At 40.4% G+C, this 23,128-nt stretch overlaps 1 protein-coding gene across 1 annotated transcript in view; it reads right to left on the reverse strand.

Annotated features, from left to right (window-relative positions):
* Positions 1-1,697: 1,697 nt before the first annotated feature.
* Positions 1,698-23,128, reverse strand: part of HHIPL1 (HHIP like 1) — an 88,956-nt gene continuing 67,525 nt past the window's right edge. The window contains exons 7-8 of the mRNA XM_056816414.1: positions 9,295-9,376; positions 1,698-1,878 (exon numbers count right to left, since the gene is read on the reverse strand). Of these exons, the coding sequence (XP_056672392.1) occupies positions 1,698-1,878; positions 9,295-9,376 (263 nt within the window). The remainder of the gene's footprint in view (positions 1,879-9,294; positions 9,377-23,128) is intronic.

The raw sequence follows: 23,128 nt of genomic DNA on the forward strand, positions 1-23,128 counted from the left end.
TGCTTGTCACATAAAGTGATCTGGAAAACAAAGTTTTCACCATCAAAGAAGTCCCTCATGCCATCAAATGGTTCAAAGGAAATGGTTTTATCAATGTCACTGACACTAGTGAAGAAGTATTACCATGTGCTCTGCTGCTGCACCCTAAGGACCAGGGGACCTTTCCATCTGGCTTATAGTGAAACCTCCTCTGTGTTGTCCCTCCCCTTAGAACGTGAGCTCTCTGAGAACAAGGACCATGTTACTTTTCTGTTTCTATTCCCAGCACTTAACACGGTGCTTCATTTTTTCATTCATTTATTTACAATAACTTTCCAGGATGACTACACATTACTAGGGAACATATTAGAACTAAGAAGGGTTGGGAAAGACTTCTTGTAGAAAATGAGTTAGTGGGTCCCCTCTTATCAATTCTCCAAGCCAAACTGCCTACTTCTTTAGTCATTTTTCAGTTGTATCCAACTCTTCATAACCCCATTTAGGGTTTTCTTGGCAAAGATACTAACATAGTTTGCCAATTCCTTCTCCAGTTCATTTTACAGATGAGGAAACAGAGACAAATTGGATTAAATGACTTCTGCAGGGTCACACAACTAGCTAAGTGTCTGAGGCCAGATTTGAACTCAGGAAGATGAGCCTTCCTGACTGAGCCTGATTGCCACCCACTGCAGCCCCTAGCTACCTCAACTAACTAACTTGCTATTCTACAAAATGACATTCTATATTATACCTCCACACCTTTGCATCTCCACCCCCATTCCTGGAATATTATTTCTATACCTCTTGGAACTCTTGGGATTCCTTCAAGGGTCTGTTTAAGGGCTACAGCCTTCAAAAGGCCTTTCCTAATTTGCCCCAAATATTAATGCCCCTGTTTGTTTCGTAGATATCTTTTTTGTAAACAATTTGCATTCTCTCCCCCACCCCCCAATCCACTAGCTTTGCTCTATCAGCCCCCTCTAAGATACAAGGTTCTTGAGGATAGGGACTTTTACTCTTACCTCAGTTTTCTCATCTCTAAAATAGAATTAATTACCTGTCTTACAAAATGATTATGAAGAAAGGATTTTGTGAGCATTAAAGTATTATAAAAATAAAATATGTTCCCTTTCACATGATTGTACAATTTAAATAAGATTGTTTTGCATCTTGGGGAGGAAAAAGGGGAGAGGAGGGAGCATGGGAAGGAGAGAATTTCAAATTCAAATTTTTAAAAAATGTTTAAATTGTTCTTACATGTAATTAGGGGAAAATATTATGAAAAAATAAAATAAAACATTTTCTTCTTCTTTAGCTCTCTCACAATGCTTCACCCATAGCAACTGCTCAAGAAGTACTTAGTGACCAAGTAACTCAGCTGCTTCCCTCTCATTTATCTCCTTGGATTGGCAGGTTGGATAGAAACAGAAAGCCCAGAACTGTCTAGGAAAGCCAGGATCACCCTGGGAAATAAAAGGCTGATTTATGCCCATGCCACCTGTATCAATCATGGTGCCACAGTTGCTATGCCCCCAGGGTCCTATGATGTTGAAACCAACCCCAGAAGCCTCCCAAATCCCTCTCAGAGGCTGTGAGATCTATCTATCTCCAAAGAGAAGCCTGGTGTAAGAAAATAATAAATGTGGTGGCTTCAGAACCAGAGGATCAAGATTTAAACCCAGGTTCTGGCACTGGGTATATGTATGATCTTGGGCAAGTCACCCTAGGTGTCCTGTCATGGAAGATGAAGAGCTCCAACTCAGATTCCTACAGCTGGCTTCTACTTGCCAAACAGAGAAGAAGCAGCAAGACTTACTCTCCTTGGGCTCAAAGCTGATGATCCGACTTTTCACTTTCACGGGTGCAGCCCTGATCTGACACTTGCCAGGAGGAGCTCTCCTGCCAATACAAAGAAGGAGCCATGAGAAGACTTCCTCGGTGCAGCAGTGCCAAAGCTTGAAGTCAAAGAATAATTAATATCTCCTATACTTTAATAGGAGAGGTGACCCTCTCCATCCCCATGCCTGCTGGGAGGACCACCTCGAGGGCATCTCAGTTGGATGAAAATCAATTCTATTTGTCGGATGCAGGGTCCAAACTACCCTCAGTCACCATTTCAGCATCTCATCCCACTTCTGTAAGTCCATCACTATGTCTAATCTAAATGTCTCGAGCTATGGTTGGGAAATAGCATGGTACATGGACTAAGAGGTTAGACATGGTTTACCAAGAAGCCCTGGTAAACAAGTCAGAAGGGGAATTGGGCCAAAGCATCTCTTTAAAAATAAATAAATAAATTACTAAATAAACAAATAAGTAAATAAATAAATAAAAATAAAGCTCTAAGAATCTATGTGTTAGGATTCTGAGTTCCATTATAGCCTTGATATTCTGTGGTGCTAAGCTGTACGTCAATGAAGGGAGACATAGGGTGAAGATATTCAAGGAAATCAAGGGAAGCAAGATAAATATATATAAAACAAAAGCAAATAATACAAGACAGGGGAATAAAGTGGCCCATGTGACAAATCGTGTAGCATAATCCATAGAAGTTCAGAGCTAGCCAAAAACAGAATGGATTTCCTTTGTGAGGTGGTGACTTCCCTGTGATAAATCCTGTCTCAAGTGGAGAATGAATGATCACTCGTCAGGAAAGGTGCAGATGGAATTCTTGTTCAAATACCAATTGCATAAGATTGATGCTAACGGTCTCTGCCTACCCTTACGGTTCTAGGATTCTCTGATTCTTTAATACATTCACAAGCAGGAACATTTAAATACACACACCTAAATTCACAAACACATAAATTCACACACGCACACAAATGCTTAAAGAGATTAATTTCACTCAGAAAGGGGTCAAAAACCTTTTCACACACAAGAAAAAATCCTTCCCAAGGATGCTCTCAAGAACTAATGTAGGTCTCTTCAGGAATTTCCTCCTCGGGGTGACAGGAGAGGCTGGAGCCTGAAACACCTCACCGTGGAGAATGAAAACAATCTTGCCCTGAAATCCTTGCCCAACATGGTGATCAGCTGGGAGCCCCAGGCTGCTGGGGGGGGGGGGGGGGAGGGGGCATGAAAATTCATCAAACAGCCAGGGCCCAGGATGAGGGGAGAAGAGTGTCTGGGGTCATAAGTCCAAAGGGGGCCAGGATCTTGTCAGAACTCCTAGGTTCGGGGCAAAATGTATTTTCCACGTGGAAGCCCGAGAGAAGCATGTGGAGAAGCCATTGTGGCTAATCATAAAAACAAACCCCTACTTTACTAGTTACAAAGGTTACCAAGCACTTTCTCCTCTGTAATTTCATGTTGACCCTTATGACAGTCTATGAAGAAGGAGATGGAGACGGGATTACCCCCAGTTTATATGAGGAAATTGTCGGGAAGGTTAAATTGTGAGAAGTCCAATGCTCCTTGGAAAATCTTGATGCAAGGGAGGTGGCTAGGTTGCTCAGGGGAGCCATGTCTAGAGATGGGAGATCATGGGCTCAAATCTGGCCTGCCACTTCCTAGCTGTATGACTGTGGGCAAGTCACTTAATCCCAATTGTCCAGCCCTGACTGCTCTTCAGCCTTGGAATCAATATGCGGTATTGATTCTAATACATATGATGAGGGTATTTTTTTTTTAATCTGATGGAAGGAGGAGCTATTGGAGTGGTTTGCCATTTCCTTTTCCAGCTCATTTTAAAGATGAGATAAACTGCAACAAATAGAGTTAAATGACTTGTCTAGGGTCACACAGCTAATAAGTGTTAGACACCAGATTTAAACTCAGAAAGATGAGGCTTCTTGACTGCAGGCCCAGCACTCTACCCACTTGCACCACCTAGCTTCCCCTACCCTCTGGTATTCCCATTCTGTTAGTAACAACCTGTCCTTCATATTAGAATTCTTTTTTTTTTTAAACCCTAACCTTCTTTCTTAGAATCAATACTGTGTATTGGCTCTAAGGCAGAAGAGTGGTAAGGGCTAGGCAATGGGGGTTAGTTAAGTGACTTGCCCAGGGTCACACAGCTGGGAAGTGTCTGAGGCCAGATTTGAACCTAGGACCTCCTATCTCCAGGTCTGGCTCTCAATCCACTGAGTCACCCAGCCGCCCCCCATATTAGAATTCTTGAGAGGTATAATGGATGACATACTGGATTATGAGTTAAGAAGATCTGAACTGAACTCCCTCTCAGATAAGGAATACCTGTGTGACTCTTGGAAAATCACTTAACCTCTATGTATTTCCATTGCCTCATGTGCAAAATTAAGACTCTTAAACTCCAACTCTAAATCTATGATCCTCTGATTTTCTGTTCACGCTCCTCCCAACTTCTTGACCTCCCAGAAACAATTTCTTGGTCTCTATGATGAAAATGGGGAAAGAAAGTGGCATTATATTTTTCTCCTTGGCCCCAGAATAATATTAGGAGTAATAGAAATTGCAGAGATGTAGATTCAGGTATAATAAATAATGATAGTTAACATTTATATAGCTCTTGAAGGTTTGCAAAAGGGCTTTATTAAAATTATCTCTTTTTATCCTCATGACAGCCCTAGAAGGTAGGTGATAGTATTATTATCCACATTTTACAGATGAGAAAACTGAGGCTGAAAGAAATTAAGTGACTTGCTCAGGATAACACAGCTAGCTAGTAAGCAAATCTGAACTCAGGTCTTCCTAACTCCAGGTCCTCCCAACATCCCATCCTATATATATATATATATATATATATATATATATAGGATATATAATTTTCTTCATGTCTCCTTGAGAGCAGGGACTATTTTTGCAATCATCGTCCAGTGCTGGCAAGTAGGATGTACTTAATGAATGTAATAACCCTAAAGTATCTTCTGTAGCACCTACTACAAAGTCCTGCACCCAGTGGAGGCTTGGCAGATTTAGATAAAGCATTTCTTGGTTTCCGCATTAGTGCCCTGCAAACAAATGATGATGGCCAGGGGAGCCTTTCTTTTGAGAGGTAAGCCCTACTAGCTTTGGTATCTACACCCCTACAGTGCTGTTGTGAGGGTCGAATGAGTTCATGCATATAAAGTGCTTCCTAACCCATAAAGTGCTATGGCAATGTCAGCCATTACTATTATTCTAAAAGCCGCTGTTTCCCCTCTCTGGCAGGACTCATTGTGAGACACTCCAGACAAGCCAAGTATGGGATGAATGGGACAAGCCCCACATTAGTATGCATGACAGCATGCCTGCAAAGACGACGGGGTGTGCTCTACTAGCCAGAAGGGGCCAGGGAGGAATCCAGGCTAAGCGGTGATAAAATGCACAGCTGCCTCTGGGTGGATCTGGCGGAGAGAGGGGGAAAAGACCTTACTTTGGTTGACCCCAGGGGACAGGCGAAACGTGGATGGATGGGTGGGCTAAATCACAGAACCACAGAACCTCTGTCTCAAAGGAGACCTTAGAGCTCATTTAGCTGATCTGATCAGAAATCCTCTCTAGCATGTCCCTGAAAACTGGCAATTTAGTCTTTTTTTTTTTTTAATTAAAAACCCTTCCTTTCTTTCTGTCTTAGAATAGATAGACGCATCAGTTCCACAGTAGATTAGGGGTAAGTGCTAGACAATCAGGGTTAAGTGACTTGTCCAAGGTCACACAGCTAGGAATTTGTTTAGTCTTTCATTGAAAATGCTTCCAGTAAGAGGGAATGCTTCACTAACTGTAGCAGCTTTGGCCGCTTCCATGCTTTGGCAGTGATTCATTAGAAAGTTTTTCTTTATACCCAATTGTAATCTGTCTCTCTGTGACTTCTGCCTATTGTTCTTTTCCCTCTTCTGTATCACACTGTTTCCAGTACTTGAGGACAATGATCATGTCCTCCCAAAGTTTTCTTTATTTTTTCCAGACTAAACAATCAGTTGTTTCAACTGATCCTTGCATGGCATGGTTTCCCATTTCCCTCAAAATCAGATTATTCTCCTTTGGACATCTACTTTGTTAAACTCCTTCCTAAAATATGGTGCCCAAAATTAAATACATACTCTTGATGGGAGTCTGACTAGGGCGGAAGACAGTAGGGCTGTTGCCTCCCTTATTTTGCATGCCATTATTATATTAATTTATCCTAATATCTCATGATATATTTTGGCTGCCATATTATTATATACCATTTTCTAAATGACCATCTATAGTCCACTAAAATACCTAGTCCAAACAACTGCATGATCAGAAGTGTCAATGAGGATATGATTGGGGTTATAAACCCTAAATGATCACCCTAGTGCAAATATCAACAATATGGAAACAGATCTTGACCAAAGACACATGTAAGACCCAGAGGAATTGTGTGTCAGATATGGGAGGGGGTTAGGGGAGGGGAGGGAAAGAACACGATTTTTATTATCCTGAAAAAATGCTCTAAATTAATCAATTAAATAAAATTTTTAAAAAAGAAAAGGTAAACAAAAGTAGAAGGAAAGGAAGTTGGATGTGGATCTTGAGTTGTTAATAGGTTATAAAAGAGTGTGAAGATACAGGGAATAAAAATACAAAGTGTTGATAAAGGAGCAGTCATAATGGAGAACAAATATAATATTGTAGTTTTATTTCTACCAAAGCCACATAACTGCTTTAAGCTTAAGAAACAAATTTCCACTCAAAATAATTTAAGTCAAACAAGGTTTAATGCTTTAAATTCTCTATCTAGAAAAAAAAATACCTAGTCCACTCAAAAAGGGACCATTAAATTCTACATGTTCCAGTGACCAGCCATGTTCTCCCTTTTTCCATTTGTGCATTTGAATTTTTTTGGACCAAAGAGTAGGAGCTTACATTTATTCTGATTTAAATTTATTTTATTAGATCTAGACCAATATTCTATTTTGTTAACATATTTTGGGATCCTGATTGTGTCACCCAGGGTGGCTCTATCCTCCTCAATCCCACATTAACTAAAAATTTAGGGAGCATCTGGGTGGCTCAGTGGATTGAGAGCCAGGTCCAGAGACAGGAGGTCCTGGTTTCAAATGGCCTCAGACACTTCCCAGCTGTGTGACTCTGGGCAAGTCACTTGACCCCCATTGCCTAGCCCTTACCACTCTTCTTCCTTAGAATCAATACTCAGTATTAATTCCAAGAAAGAAGGTAAGGGTTTAAAAAATTAACTACAAATTTAGTAAGCATGCCAATCCAGGCCTCTCTATAAGTCACTCATAAAAAATCAAATAGAAATGGCCATGGAAAGATTGGCAAGGCACTATAACCATTATCTATAACTACCCCAATACATATTTATAGATTTAGAGTATTTTGTGGATATATTTTATATGTATGCACTTATGGGTACATATGTATGTATAAATAGTTTTATACCTAAATATCTGTGTGTAGATATAGATATGAGAGAGAGAGAGAGAGAGAGAGAGAGAGAGAGAGAGAGAGAGAGAGAGAGAGAGAGAGAGAGAGAGAGAGAGAGAGAGAGAGAGAGAGAGAGAGAGAGAGAGAGAGAGGAGAAGGGAAAGAGAAGGAAAGGAAAGGAAAAGAAAGAAAAGAAAACATCTCAGAAATGAAAGAATATACCTGAGGAAGGTGGTGTGTAAAGGGAACCCCTTCCTCCCAGAGTCATGAACTTCCTTTTCCACCGACTCATCTCATTTGCGTGCCTGGATGTCACGTGAATGCTCCAGACTGAGGTCATAGATGAAGAGCCCTAGGAATGTGACCTGGAACTAAAGGTTATGGGTCTGGATTCAAGAGAAAGGCTACAGGCTTGGGGTGAGACATGCCTGGTCTCTCTATTCCCTTGGAGGTGGCAGTGGAACACCATGGCTGAGTCAGCCAGCCATGTGGAGAACCACATGGTCAGGGTTAGGTTCAATTAGGCTTAAATCTCTATACATCTGCTTTCTCTGTTTCAAGTGATTATTAATAAACTCTATGGAAAATAAGAACCTGGAGTTATTCATTTTAATCTAACAGTGGTAAAGAAGAAGGTAAAATGTCAACCGCTGCCGTGAGATCAAGAACAAGTAGAGCCATTAGCTATAATGAAGATTTCTTCCAGCTTTGTTCAGCATGATACGATAAAATATGTCTATATAATCCAATACTCTGTCCACTAGACCACATGCTTCTCAGCAGAGCTGGATTCATTTAGGCGTTCAGAAAAACTTTACCTTTCCCCTATCTCTGCCGGTTAATAATCTATCCATCTTTCAAACCCACCTCCAGTGCTACCTTCTTCATGAAGTCTTCAGGATTGCAATCTGCCTTACCAGAGGAGTTTCTGAATCCAAGACCACAGATCTAGTGGAGGGTTAGATTATAAATTGCAGCAGGTAAGTCTTATTCACCTTCAGATCCCCTTTAGCACCTAGAACTAGACATTCCTAGAACAAACAGATCCTTGAGTAACAGAATGGTGGTCACGTTTAGAGTGCTTCAGAGTATACTTACAGGACTCTGTTATTAGCTTTTCATTAGGAGCTGCTTTCACCCTGGGGAGAGCTAGGTGATGCAATGGATAAAATGTCCTGCATAGAGTCAAGAGAATCAATCTTCTTGATTCAAATTTGGCCTCAGACACTTACTAGTGGCTTGGCCTCCATTTCCTTATATGTAAAATGAACTGGAGGAGGAAATGGCAAAGCACCCCAGTATCTTTGCCAAGAGAACCCCAAATGGGGTCACAAAGAATCAGACACATCTGAAACAACTGCACAACAAACTTCCTCTCTATCAGCGAGAAAGCTGACTTCCTATCAAATGGAGCTTATAGGTGGCTGAAAGAAATCTTTCCTGTGGAGACCATGATGCTCTCTGCCACCATCTGCCAATAGCTTTCCCTAGTGATTTTTTTCAACAGCCTAATAATGTAGGAGGCACAGGAGCAAGAAATGAGTCACCTCTGACAACTAGTATCCTGTCAAGCAGATACATGAGAGACAAATAGCAAGGAACTGAGGATAAGACTGAAGAACTAAAAGCCAAAAGGATGTTGTTCCCCTGTTTTGTGTATAGTGGGATCCAGGATAATTCAATTAACCTGGCTCAAGAAGAAACATGTTGAGGAAGCCATCAAGCCCCAGATGCTCTGCAATCCTAGGATTCTGAAGCTCATTCCAGCTCTGACAGTCCATTTCCAATGCCTTGAAGGTCTCTGCTGTTATAGTGCTGAAGGGTTCTAAAGTGAGCCTGGCCCAGGATAGGAAGGGGATGAAATTGGGGAATTTTAGTAGAGCTTGTACTCATTTTCTATTCAAACAAGTCTTTGGGGGCTGGTGATTACAGAAACATTTATTCTAAGCAGGCATGTAGACAATCTCTCTCTCTATTTTATTTTAGAGTAGGCCTTACCTGGAGGTGTCAACCATTTTGTAAATGACTCCTCTTGGAGAAGTAGCACTTGGTACTCCAGTAGACATGAAGTAAAGTTCCCCTTTGAGGAAAAAAAAAACAAGGGAACATATGAAAATGTTGCCTAGTACACTGACCTTCCTTGCATCCTTTACTCTTCTAATCTTATAGGTATAGCCATTTAACCACACTGGGCCCAATCTAGGCCTTCCATTAGGAGGATCTATGGCAAGCAAGGGCCAAGAGCTCTTAAACTCACCACCGAATTGGCTTTGCTCTGACCTTATACAATGGCCATTAGCCAGTCTCTTGGCTTGATCCTTATGACCAAGGCCAAGCTTGCTAGTCCAGTCTCAATATCTGGGTCCTTAATCTCATCCCTGCCATGCCCAAGTCACTGCTCAGTTTCTCTGAAATAAAAATAGTCAATCTTTTCCTGTGGTTGGGTCTTGTCTCTTCCCTATAACAGAATCTTATATTTGAAAGGGACCATGGAAGTCATCTAGTACAACCAAGTCTCTCAGTGGAAGTATTGATTACATTAATCTCCCAGACTCCAGGCTGCTTCTGCTCCAATCCAATCTTCACACTAAGGCCTGAGAATTTTCCTAATGGACTGCCCTAATCAGATCACTCCTTTTCCTCAAAAGCCTTCAGCAGTTCCCACGGCCTACTGAATAATGTATAAACTCCTTAGCCTCACATCTGAGAGAGTTAGCTCAGTACAGCAGGGGAACAAAATGCAGATTTGGAATCAAAGGACCCAAGTCTACATGACCTTGAATAAGTCACTTTAATTCTCCAGGTCTCAATTTACTCATCTGCAAAAATGTGGAGGCTAGAATCAATGATCTCTAATTTGATCCTTCTGGCTCCAAATTCTATGATTCTGTTTTGATATGGCTTCAGTCTGCCAGGATTATCTCTTACTATAAACCTTCCCAGACCCTATTAGAGCTCACGTAATCTACTTTCTACCTATCTTCTCCTCCCATTTTCCCTATTTGTTAGAAATCATTCCCTCATTCCTGGAATGGAACCTCCTTATCATCTGCATCCTCCCTCTCTGCCTATTAAATTCCTTCCTTTTTTCAAAACCCAATTTAGATGCTACCTTTTCAAGGAAGCTTTCTCTGATCACTTCTTCCCTCCCCTAAAATCTTCAGTAAATATAATTTTTCCCTCTCTCTCAAATTTCTTATAGCCATTTGCCAGGACTGCTTTGTATTTAATTACATTCTTATCTGTATTATTTCTTGGTGCATGTTTTACTTATTGTCATGTAAGAAAGAGAGATCCAGGGGGTTGCAATGAGAAGCCAGGCTGAAGGAGAGATCAGCTGAAGAGCAGTGGAGGAAGGGCAGAGAGAGAAGCCTGGGAGTTCTAAAGGGGTTAGAACTCTGAAGCCAACTCTCTTCCAGCCTGGGAGGTGAAGGAGGAAGGTAGTTTTCCTGGAAGCTGAGAAAGAGCCCATCCATTTGGGACCTGTTATTCCTTCTGGGACCCAAAAATACCTCCACTAAGACTCTTCAAGAACAGCTACCTGAATTCTCAAGGTGGAGTTTGGATTTGGACTCATTCTGGCCAGAGCCATCCAGATCTTTACCTGAGATTTCTCTCTCTCCCTGACCTGTTCCTGGACTTCTGAATTAAAAGCTAGATAGCTGAGGAATAGGGATCAACCAGCAGCTGGCCAGATGAAGGTTCAAGGCACTCAGTCTTGAACCCCAAGAACCTAGAGGGCCAGTCAGCCAGAGGGGACAAGTTTCCTGCTCCCCCCATTTTCCTTGCCTGATACCCTTACCTCTCCTTCCTTGTGTGAACCCAAATAAATTGTTTACTACTTTAGAATTAGGTCTAGCTGGTTTCTGATACTGGGAAAGGAGGCAGAAGATTTGGGGAGAATCACATCTCTCCCCAAAAAGGTAAAGTTAGCTCAGGATCCTAGTGATCCAAACTGCCTAACCCAAGGAATAACATTTCTCCTTGATAGTGGGGTGACCCCCGGTTTCTGAAGGGAAGGGACAGTGGGTGTCCCTAAGGAGACCAGAGGTAGAAGAATCCATCCTGCCTCTCAACAATAGCTGGGACCAAAGGGGAGACAGTGGGTCCTCTTACCAAAACTAATCTCTCCAGTTCTTGTCCTCCATCTCCTAGAACTATTCTCTGAAGAGACATATTCCCCTTGTCAGGGGGACAAGACTTGGTTACCTCTCTCCCAGAAAAGAGAGGGGAAGAAGAATCTTCTCTCTCTTTCTCCATTTCCTTCTCTCCTTCCATTCCCCCGTTCCCCTCCCAATCCTTCTATTACATTATAGACATATGTCTGATAGGTTGTAAATGTATTGAAAATAGGGACTGTAATATTTTAAGTTTGGATTTTTTTTTCAATATTCCCATCTCTTTATACATTTTGTTGTTGAGTCATTCCAGTTATGTCTGACTCATTACTCCATTTTAAGTTTGGGGTTTTCTTGGCAAAGATATTGGAGTGAGTTCCAATTTCCTTCTCCAGCTCAAAAGAACTGAGGCAAGTGGGGTCATCCAACTTGCCCAGGGCCACACTGCTAGTTAGTATCTGAGACCTGAATAAACTTGTGAAGATGAGTCTTCCCAATTCCAAGCCCAGTACCCTATCCACTATACCACCTAGCTGCCCAAGTACCTTATATGTAAAGGAGATGGTTAATAAATAATTGTTGTTGAATTGAATGAAGCATGAATCCTATCTACAAAAACTAACAAGTATCTTGTAACCATGGGAAAATATTCTAAATTAACTAACTAAATAAAACTTAAAAAACAACAACAACCCAAAATAACAAGTAGTCACTTAGCTTCTGCTTGAAGACCTCCAATGATCACTTCTAAGAAGTGCTGCCCATGAACCTACTATCAATAAGGTGCCTGACTCTCTGGAAATAATAGTGTCCCTGCCAGTGGTATATGTAGCTGTTGAGCACTGCCATGTCCCTGGCACTGACTATCCACTTATCTGAACCCCCTTTCTCTTACCTGCTGAGTTCACCCATCACTTCCCCTAGCCTGGGTTAGGTCTAGTAGGTTCTGTCCTGCTGCCCAGTAAACCCTGATTATGATATCTGAAGACGTGTTTCCTTACTTATCACAGCATTTTGCCTGCCCAGTGGTGATGGTTAGTGAACTGGCCAGTGAGTAGTGAAAGAAAACTGAACTTAAAATGAGATTTGGGTAAAGTTCTAGTTCTGTCACATATTAGTCATGCAGCCTTGGGTGGCTTGCTCTACTTCTTGGGTTCTCAGTTTATCTATTTGTAAAATGAGGGAGTTGAACACAATGATCTCTCCTGCTCCCTTCTAGCCTTGAAATTCTTTGATTCTGAGCACAGTGTTTGATAACCAAGTTGTCAAACTGAATATTCATCGAGACATTATTCCAAGCAAAGACCTGTGGGACAGACAGAAAAAAAGAATGAGAAGCCCTAAAGCTCGGGATGAGCTGAGTCTGGCAAAGAATACTAAAGACAACAAAAAGAGCTTTTGTAGCCATGCTGGGGAAAAGAGGATCACAGAAAGGATGGAAATGCCACTCAGGGGAAGATGGACTGATAATGGACGACACACAGAACTGCTCTTTTTTTTTTCTTCCCTTCTCTTCTCTTTGCCAGGATGAAATATCTCTGGAATGGAAAGGACAAAACAAAATCAGCAAATAGGGAGTTGAAAGCCAACATAATTAAGGAAATAATAAGAGAGCATCTAATTGCACTCAGTGACTTCAAACCACCAGGCTCCAAATGACAGGATACTGAAAGAATGTGTGGATGGGATTACTGAGTGACTGTTTTAACCTCTGAAAGGTCCTGTAGAATGGGAAAGATGCTGCAGAACTCAAGAGGGGCAAATATCGTTCTGATTTTCACAACAGGGAAAGGAATGGAGCCTAAAACCTGTAGCCAGTAAACACAACTTTAATCTTGGCAAAATTCTAGAACATATTAAAGGGATGGTTTGTCGATTTTTAGAAAGGAAAGCAGTAATCATTGAGAGATAGCACAGCTTCATCAAGAACAGGCCATACCAGACTAACTTCATTTTATTTTCAGACAGGACAGCTAGAGCAAAAGAAGGTTGTAGACATAATATACAGAGACCAGTCAAATATTTGACAAAGTGTTTCCTGTAATCCTTAGAGCAAAGATGCAGGAATGTGAACCAGACAGAGGTACAGTTAGGTTGATTTCAAACTGGCTGAAACAGGGAACAAAAGAAACACTCAAGGTGAGTATAAGAGCAGGGATTGGAGCCCAGGTCTCCTAACTTGGAACCCAATGTTCTTTCATTCAGGCAGCTGAAATTTGGACTCCCTTAAGGACACAGGAGTATTGGTCCTTCCAGAGCAGAGGTCCCTGCTCTCATGATTAATATGGGCAAACAACTCAGCAGAGAAGAGGTTCTCTTCATTCTTCCAAGTACACCCAGGCCCCAGACTCATCTTATTTCTACACCCCCCCCAAAAAAAATTAGCAGCTTGGGAAAGTAAAGCTTCTGGGGAAATAAAAAGCCCCCAGAATCAAGAAGGGAGAGACATCACCAGAAAGGCATAGCCCTGCAGTTGGAGGTTCAGAGGCCATCTCCCTGCCCTCTGCCTCTGCTGCCCTGCCCACCCTGACCTCACAAAATGGCCCATGTACAGAGAGTGAAGTCCTCTTGCCCAGGCTCCTTAGAAAAGCCTGAGAATCTAAGGGCAAAATTTCAAGGGAAAAGAGCGATCCCCTTGGTAGAGGTGTCCCAGCCTAACATCTGACTAATCTCTGGAGATGCAGAGAAAGACAAAACAAAGACAAAAACAGTCCCTACCCACAAAGTAGTGGCAGGGATGACATACAAAGAATTATGTACAATGAAATATAGACAGGTTAAACCAGAGGCAATCTCAGAAAGAAGGCAAAGTGGGGGATGGGTTAAGTGACTTGTCTAGGATCACACAGCTAGGAAGTGTCTTTGAACTCGGGTCCCCCTATCTCCAGGCCTGATGCTCTCTCAACTCTTCTATGTAGCAACCTCCAACTGGTTAACTTTGAAAAGAGCAGTTTCAGTTGAATAATGAGGTTGGAAACCAGACTATTGAGGAATGATAAAAAATAACAAGAATAAAAAACTAGCATTTTATAACTCCTACTATGCTCCAGGCACTTAGAGCTCATTTGATCCTCACCACTCTGACTACTGTTTCTTGTCCCAGTACTTGTCACAGTGCCTGACATAGAGTAGGTACTCCATAAATGTTGACTGATTGATGAAGGTAGATGCTATTACCTCATTGCATAATTGAGGAAACTGAGGCAAAGTGTCTATACCTGATTTTGATGTCTGGTTTTCCCAACACCAGGCCCAGCACTCTATCTACTGAGGCACCAGTTACTTAAAAAGAAAAGGAACTACCCAACTAGATGGGCTCTTGAGTTTCCAGCTCTCTACTTCTGTACCCTCCTACTAGTTTTAACTTGATGAAACAGACCCTGGTTTATCTAAACTCCATATTTTCTCTATGGTCTAGCACACAATCTGCCCACAATCATAGTAAAAGCCTTGGGTTTGGAATTAGAAAGTCAGAGTTCCAGTCCTAGCTCTGATGTTTACCATTTGTATGACCTGGGGCAGGTATTTAAACCTCAGTTATATTAGCTGAAGATGACTGAATGAGCTGATCTATAAGGTCCCTTTCAGTTCTAAGTGCTATTTCTTCAGTGTTTCTGAATTAGAGAAGATTATATGAAAAAGCTGAGATGTGAGTTAGATCCTGAAAAAACTAATACTTTTATGTCCTCAAACATACTCATTACAAGAAATGCAGTAGAGATTAAAATAATCTCAGGCAAACAAGCCAGAAATGATCATTCCCATTTTATACATGAGAAAACTGAGGCCCCAGAAAAGGGAACCAGTTTTCCTCAAATCACACAGTGAGTTAGTGACAGCAATGGAATTAGAGTTCAGCCACCCTTGGTCTTTCTAGGATACCACCTGTGTAACAGGAATGACAGATTTTCTCAGGGAGAAGGTAGAACCCACCTGCCCCCTTACCCGCCCCCCCAAAAGCCTGACTGCTATACATATAATCAACAAAGTGTTGATTGAGCATATTCTAAGAGTTCAGTGCTGCTAGATGGATCCACTTTGCCAAAATGCTGGTTTCTCAGTTTCTCTGCCTCAGGAAGCCAGGAATCCCACTGGGGATCACAGTTCACAGTCCAGGCAGCTGGGAACTAATATGTATGCCCTGAGGAGCTTGGGGGTGGGGAGAGTAGGTATTAAAAGTTATCCTTACAAATATTTTCACTGTCTGCCTTGTGTTCATTTTAAACATAGTCCCTAAGGAGGACATCAAAAGGAGTTTTTCTTTTTTAGTTGTTTTATTGATGCCTTTTCCTTTTTTACACTAGTTATTCCCCCTATCCATCTCTATATCTCTTATTTTCCTGTTTACCCGCATGCGTTCTCTCTCTCTCTCTCTCTCTCTCTCTCTCTCTCTCTCTCTCTCTCTCTCTCTCTCTCTCTCTCTCTCTCTCTCTCTCTCTCTCTCTCTCTCTCTCTCCCTCCCTCCCCTCCTCTCCCCGCCCCCCCAATCCATCCCACCTGGTCAAATCTCCTTAGTAGCAAGCAAACAAATAAATAAATGAAAAAGAGCTAAATAAAACCCACTGCCAAAAGGACATTTATCTCCTAGTATATACAATATTTAACTCCCTTGGTTTCTCAGCACTTAGAGCTGTGATGGCGAAACTATGAAACATGTGCCAAAGATGGCACACAGAGACTTCTCTGTGGGTACACAAGCTGTCGCCTGCCAGAGCTATTCCATGCTCCCTTTCCATTTCACCTCCCCTCCCCTCTGCCCAGCAGCCCAATGGAATCACTTATTCTCTCCCCTGAGCAGAGCACTTAGGCCACTCCTCTCCTCATCTCCACAAGTACCTCTCCCTCCTTTGGGCCACTCCCCTCCCTTTCTCCCATCCCTATCTGGAGTAAGGAGGGGAAACTTGATTGGGTGGGCATGGTATGCAGTGTCTAAAATGGTCTAAAGGGTTCACCATCACTGACCTAGAGCCTGGGAGCAGTCCACCTAGCAATATCCCTTGACCATGTCATCCCCTCTCATCCCAATAGTTTTGAGGCCTCCGTTTTGGGAATAGGGCCCAGGTCCACCAGGCTTTATTCTCCTCACATCTGGGCTTCTGATTGGCCACAATTACCCAACTCTCCTCTCACCTTGTTGGGGCAGGAACTAAAGTGCCAGGCCTGGAGTCAGGAAGACTCCTCTTTCTGGGTTCAAATCTGGCCTCAGACACTTAATAGTTTTGTGACTCTGGGTAAGTCACTTAACCCTATTTCCCTCAGTTTCCTCATTTGTAAAATGATATTGAAAAGGAAATGCCAAACCACTCCAGTATCTTTGCCAAGAAAATCCCAGATGGGATCACAAAGAGTTAGACACAACTGAAAAAAAATCCCTTCTCAGCATCCCTTACAGTGCTGTTATAAGAACAAATGAAATAATTGATAAGAAAGCACTTTTAAAATGCTATAGAACTCTGAAGAAACTGATTTAAGATAGCAAATTAACAAAAGCTAGGTTTTTCACAACCAAAACACAATATATACACAAAGAAAATTACCATAAAGAAAAGAAACAAGTTTTAAAAAAGCACAGGAAACAAAAACTAACCATAATAAAAGATGAGAAATTAAATGAGTGCTAATGCAATTTTTAAAAATATAGAACAACCACTCAATAATGGAGATGGAAAAAAACAACATGTCAGATGATATACTCAGAGACAACTTTACATACATAAATATCATAGGCAAAGAAAATAAGCAATATTTGCAGATACTAAGCAAACCACAAGACCAAATGAAAGAAGAGCTTAAAGAATTTTTTCAATAAGATAAAGAAATTAAGGAAGAATTGAAAGAATGAAAGGATCTATTGAAGAAAATTACCGGCATGGAAAATGAGATTAAATGAGATTAAAAAAATATTAAAAATCCCCAGAAGCAAAAAACTTATTATAGAGGAAAATAAAATTTAGATGATTAAAAACCAGATAGAAGCTAAAGAATAAAACAAAACAAAAAATACAATGAATTATTCAAGCTACTGGAAAACATATAGAGTCAAATGACAAAGCATGGAGGATAAATTATGATGCAAAATTCTCAGGATTACTAAAATTCTAGAATTTTTTTTAAAATATAGCTGATGATATAAATATGGAAAAATATTTTTTAAAAGAAAAAATATATAGATGATGTATTTCAGAAAATTTTCAAATAGAAGGGATTGATTTTTAATATTACAGGATTCATCTTATTTGAACTCTCCACAAACTTCCAAGGACACAGAAGCTATTGTAGAATCTTTTAAAAGTTCTTGCATAAGCAATAAATAAAAGTACCTTAGGATTAATTAGTTTATATTCTTTTACCCAGTGATATTACTACTAGGTCTATATCAGAAAGAGATCAAAGAAAGAGAAAAAAGATTCATAAAGAGAAAAAATACACATATATAAATATAAATAGTGGTTATTTTTGTGTGTGGTGGCAAAGAAATGTAAATTGAGAAGGTGTCCATCAACTGAGGGATATCTGAGCAAATTATGATATATCAATGTGATGATATACTATTGTGTTATTAGAAATGATAAAGGGGCTGGTTTCTGAGAATACTGGGAAGATATTTATGAACTGATAAAGAGTGCAGTGAACAGAACCAGAAAAATAATTTTTATAATAAAAATTAAAAATGCAAAGATAATCAACTTTGAAAGACTTAGTAACAGATCAATAAAATAACCAACCATGATTCCAGAGGACTCATGATGAAACATCCTAGCTACTCATTGATAAAAGAGGTGATGGATTCAGTTACAGATTGAAACTTTTTTGACATGGATAATGTAGGGTTTTGTTTTTGTTTGTCTATACATGTTTGTAAGAGAGGTTTTTTTCTTGCTTTCCCAATTGATGATGGTAGCAGGAGAGAAGGTGAGAGGGAGAAAATGAAGATCTAAAAATAAAATAAAATTTGGGGCAGCTAGGTAGCTATAGAGAGCCAGGTCTGGAGAGGGGAGGTTCTGGGTTCAAAACCTCCCTGTGTGATTATGGGCAAGTCACTTAATCTCAGTTGTCTACCCCTTACCACTTTTCTGCCTTGGAATCTATATGATTCTAAGACAGAAGGTAAGGGTTTAAAAATTAAATAAAATTTAAACATAAAAATATCACAGGATCAGAAGATTTAAGGTTGAAATAACTTTTGAGATCTAACAGAGGTTCTTTATCATTTTTGTGTCTTGGATCCCTTTAGCAATCTAGTGGCAGCCAGTGACCCCTTCTTAGAATAATGTTTTTAAATACATGATGTAAAATGCATAAGATTACAAAGGAAACCAATTATAATTAAATAGTTATGAAAATATTTTAAAAACCCAAGTTTATGGTCTCTCAGGTTAAGAACTTCTGATCTATACCACAGCCCTCATTTTTCTAAGAAAAAAGTAGAGAAAGTCTAAGGAATTTACCCAAGGTCCTATAAGTGGAAACTGTCTTAGTCAGATCTAAGCCCAAATCTGACTATATCTAGTGCTTTTTTCCATTCCAACACACATTTCTGTCTAACCTTTTAGCTTCCATGATATATCCAACCTCTCTGAATCCCTGGTATAGAGGAAAGGACCCCGTACTTGAAATTAGAAAAATGCAAACTAAAACAACTCAGATACCACCTCATACCTATCAGATTGACTGATATAACCAAAAAGGAAAATGATGTCAGAAGAGATGTGGTAAATTGGGACAATAATATACTGTTGGTGGAGCTGTGAACTGATGTAACCATTCTGGAAAGCAAACTGGAACCATGCCTTTGACCCAGCAATACTAGTAGTAGGTCTGTATCCCAAAGAAATAAAAGGAAAAGGAAAAGGATATACATTACAAAAATATTTATAGTATCTCTTTTTGTAGTGACAAAGAACTGGAAACTGAATGGACATCAATCAACTGGAGAATGGTTGAACAAATTGTGGCATCTGGTTGTAATGGAATATTGTTGTACCATAAGAACTGACAAAAATAATGATTTCAGAAAAATCTGGAAAGACTTATATGAACTGATGCAAAGTGAAGTGAGTAGAACCAGGAGAACACTGTATGTAACAGAAATCCTGTAAGATGAAGACAAACTATTATCAGCAGTGCAAAGATCCAAGACAACCTCAAGGGATTCATAATGAAAAATACTCTTCAAAACCATAGAATGAACTGTTGGAGTCTGAATGTAGATCAAAGCATAGCAGACAAGAGGAGGGGAGAGGGAGGGAAGGAGAGAGAGGGAAAGGGGGAGAGAAAGGAGGGAGAAAGGAAGGAGAGGAGAGGAGAGGAGAGAAAACTCCACAGATGGATATGGAATGTGATTCTTTACAGGAGCCCAGGAAAGTTTGTAATGAATCAGTTTCAGATGAACCAAACCACTATTATTATTATTATTATTACTCTTATTAGCATTAATGATAATAGCTGGCATTTATACAATTCTTTAAGGTTTCAAAGCTCTTTGCATATTTTTTCTCATTTGATCCTTACAACAATCCTCAATAGAGCTGAGGTGCAGAATAAATTAACCCTCTAATCCTCATGGAAAACAAAGAATTTCAAAGGCCATGAAAACTTCCCATTAGCCACAGGCATGCTAATTCTAACTGGGGCACTTCTCAGAATATTTTCCGGTGGTGATAGGTGCTGGGGACTAAGGAATGAATATTTTGGCCCTCTGGAAAATATATACTGAAATTAGTTGCTCATCTTCACCTGGCTCAGTTGGGATGGGAGCCAAAGAATCAGTAAAACTGTCAGAGGAAAATAAAAAGCTTTGAAGGACTGATCTTGCAGAGATTTCTTGGCACCAAGCACTGAGCTGGGATGCCTGCAGGATCTCAGGCTGGGGTGGGGAATAGGGATGCAGGGATCACCACAGGGGTGCATGGGGTTGCCTGGCAACCTGGTCAAGCATTCTCAGCAGCTTTGAATGGCCCAAACAGGCTTTGTCCCATGACAATCCCTGACTGTTAGTGAATGGCTCTCCCTGAGGAAACAAAGACCAGAGACCCTGGCCAACTTACAGACTCCAGCCATCCCCCCTCTCTTTTGTTACACATTTTGCTAAACTGAAGCCTCACTAACTCTAAAGGAGGGATTCTTCTCTATAGAAAGTGATTTGATCTTATTTTTAAGGAACTAAATTTCTAATGGCCAAAACTTCCTCATCCCACCCCCCAATAACAGTGTGGTAGGAGTCAGTAAAATGAGTTCCAGCTTCTCTACCGACCAACCTGAGGCAAAACACTTAATGTCTAGACCTCAGTTTCCTCATAAAGATGAAAGGATTGTATTTGATGACTAGTCCTGGTACTAGATGGACAGTCTTAATATTCTATGGTCTGCTGCATAGAGTGTTAGGAGCTACCTTTGTGAAATTATTTGAGGAGTACTAAAAAGTCATTTTGCCACTAAATAACTTCTTAACCAGCCTACCAAGGAAATTCCACCATTAGTGGCTCATCCATTTAAATAAAAGCACAGGATCTCTAACAGTCTCCTATTAAATGAAAACAGGAAAATATCACTCTAGAACAAGGTCCTAAAGCAATGGAACAGAGGACTTGGATGGAGAAGAGCAAAAGGAAAGAAAATCATGGCAGGAAATATCCTTAAACTTGTAGTTATGTTCCAAGGAGAGTTGGCTGGAGGAGGAAGGGAGGAACATTGCCCAGGTTGTATGAGGTCACCCATCTAAATATAAGGAAAGTCAGAGCTTCAGAAAAAAGAGGGGGTAGGAAAAAATATCCTTATCTACTTTCCAATTTGGCAGGAGTCCTACTTGCTAATTTCCTTGTACCCAAACCCATTCTCACTCTCAGGGCCCAATGTCATCAATTTGGGCATAAGGAATGTGATACCTATGCATTTATGAGGCCATGTCTCTGTATAATCAGGGGTACCCCACTGGGGCAACTCTGCCATCTACTAATTGTTGGAGTCTTGCTCCTTTCCAAGGGTATGCTGGTAAATAAAAGACTGGTTCTCTGAAGGAAAAAAAAGTACCTAAGACATAACTTTAAGTTTAATCCAAATTATTAACCTTTTCTACATCAGTTTAAGTTTAGAGAATCAACAAAACAAAACACTGAATCTCAATTTGTTGCATTTGCCAATTTCTGAGGAATAAATGCTTATATTGAAAATTTAAGAATGAACACAAGCAACTGTGAGCTCTCTCCAGCATTCTACTGCCCCTTTCCATCCACCTTTATATGGTACCACTGCAGATGAATCTTCCTAAAACGTGGTCCTAATTATGTTATTTCTCTGCCCTAGAATCTTCAGTGACTTCTCACTAGCTACTAAATAAGCTTTGACTTCTATACCTAGTCTGGCAGTCAAAGCTCTCCACAATCTGACCCTAGTAAACCTCTTCTTTCCTTTCCTTTTTTTTTTTAACCCTTACCTTCCATCTTGGAATCAACACTAAGTATTGGTTCCAAAACAGAAGAGTGGTAAAGGCTAGGCAATGGGGGTCAAGTGACTTCCCCAGAGTCACCCTACTAGGAAGTGTCTGAGACCAAAATTGAACTCAGAACCTTCTATTTCCAGGCCTGGCTCTATCTACCAAGCCACCTATCTCTCCCTCTAATGCCTTTTTATCTATCTATGCTACTACTTTTTCTAAATACCACATATGTCCCTGTCTCTAAAATCTGCCTCTCTTCTGTGAAGTCTTTTTTTTTTTTGGATTTTAGCCGAAGCTTATCGATACAACAATAATTTAGAGGTAGCAAAAGACTAGAGAACACTCATAAATATAAGCAGTGATCAGTGAGAGCATTGCTTCCACAAAAATACGTTTCTTTTTTGACAAAGTTACCCAATGAATAGATCAGGGAACTGCCATTCCCTTAGATTTCAGCAAAGTGGCTTTTTTTTCTTTTTTAAACAAAGCCCCTCATGATATCCCAGCAAATTAGTTGAAGAGATGTGGGAAAGAAAGAACCATGTCACTCCTCAATAAACTCTAGTGGCTCCTTAATATCTCCAGGATCAAATTAAAAATATTCTTCTCAGCATTCAAAGTCCATCATAACCTAGTCACCTCTACACCTACCCTGATCCCACTCCCACCTTTCCAGTCTTCTTACATCTTACTCCCTACCATATCTTCTTCTGTCAAGCAGCATCAGCTTCCTGGCTTTTCCATAAAGAAGACACGCCATTTCTCTCCAATCTGGACATTCTCTCTGCCTGTCCCCCATTCCTGGAACACACTAATGACTTCCCTGGCTTCCCATCTTTTACAGGGAGTCTTTCCCCTCCCTTTTGAGTCTAGTTAGTGTCTTCCCCTAATTAATTATTTCATATTTATCCTATTTTCTATATATTTGTTTGCATGTTATCTCCCCAGTTAGATTATAAATTCCTTGAGCACAATTCCTGGCACTTAGGAGGCACTTAATAAACGTAGTTGTTAATTACTATTATGTGGGTTCAGAAACTGTGGAAAGCCAGACCCAAAGAGTGGGTATTCATGATTCAGTATCAATTTTAAAAGTCTTTAGTAAAATACCAGGTATCCATCCTAGACTTGGTGCTTTTATAACATTTTATGAATCACTTGGATAAAGCTACTAGAGAGCAAGTTTATCAAAGTCACCAAAGCAAAGAGAGAAAATAAATACCTTGGGCTAAAGAGACAGGGGCAGCTAAGTGGTGCAGGGGATAGAGTGCCAGGCCTG

This window comes from Monodelphis domestica, chromosome 1 (assembly GCF_027887165.1).
Source record: "Monodelphis domestica isolate mMonDom1 chromosome 1, mMonDom1.pri, whole genome shotgun sequence".
Classification (NCBI taxonomy): domain Eukaryota; kingdom Metazoa; phylum Chordata; class Mammalia; order Didelphimorphia; family Didelphidae; genus Monodelphis; species Monodelphis domestica.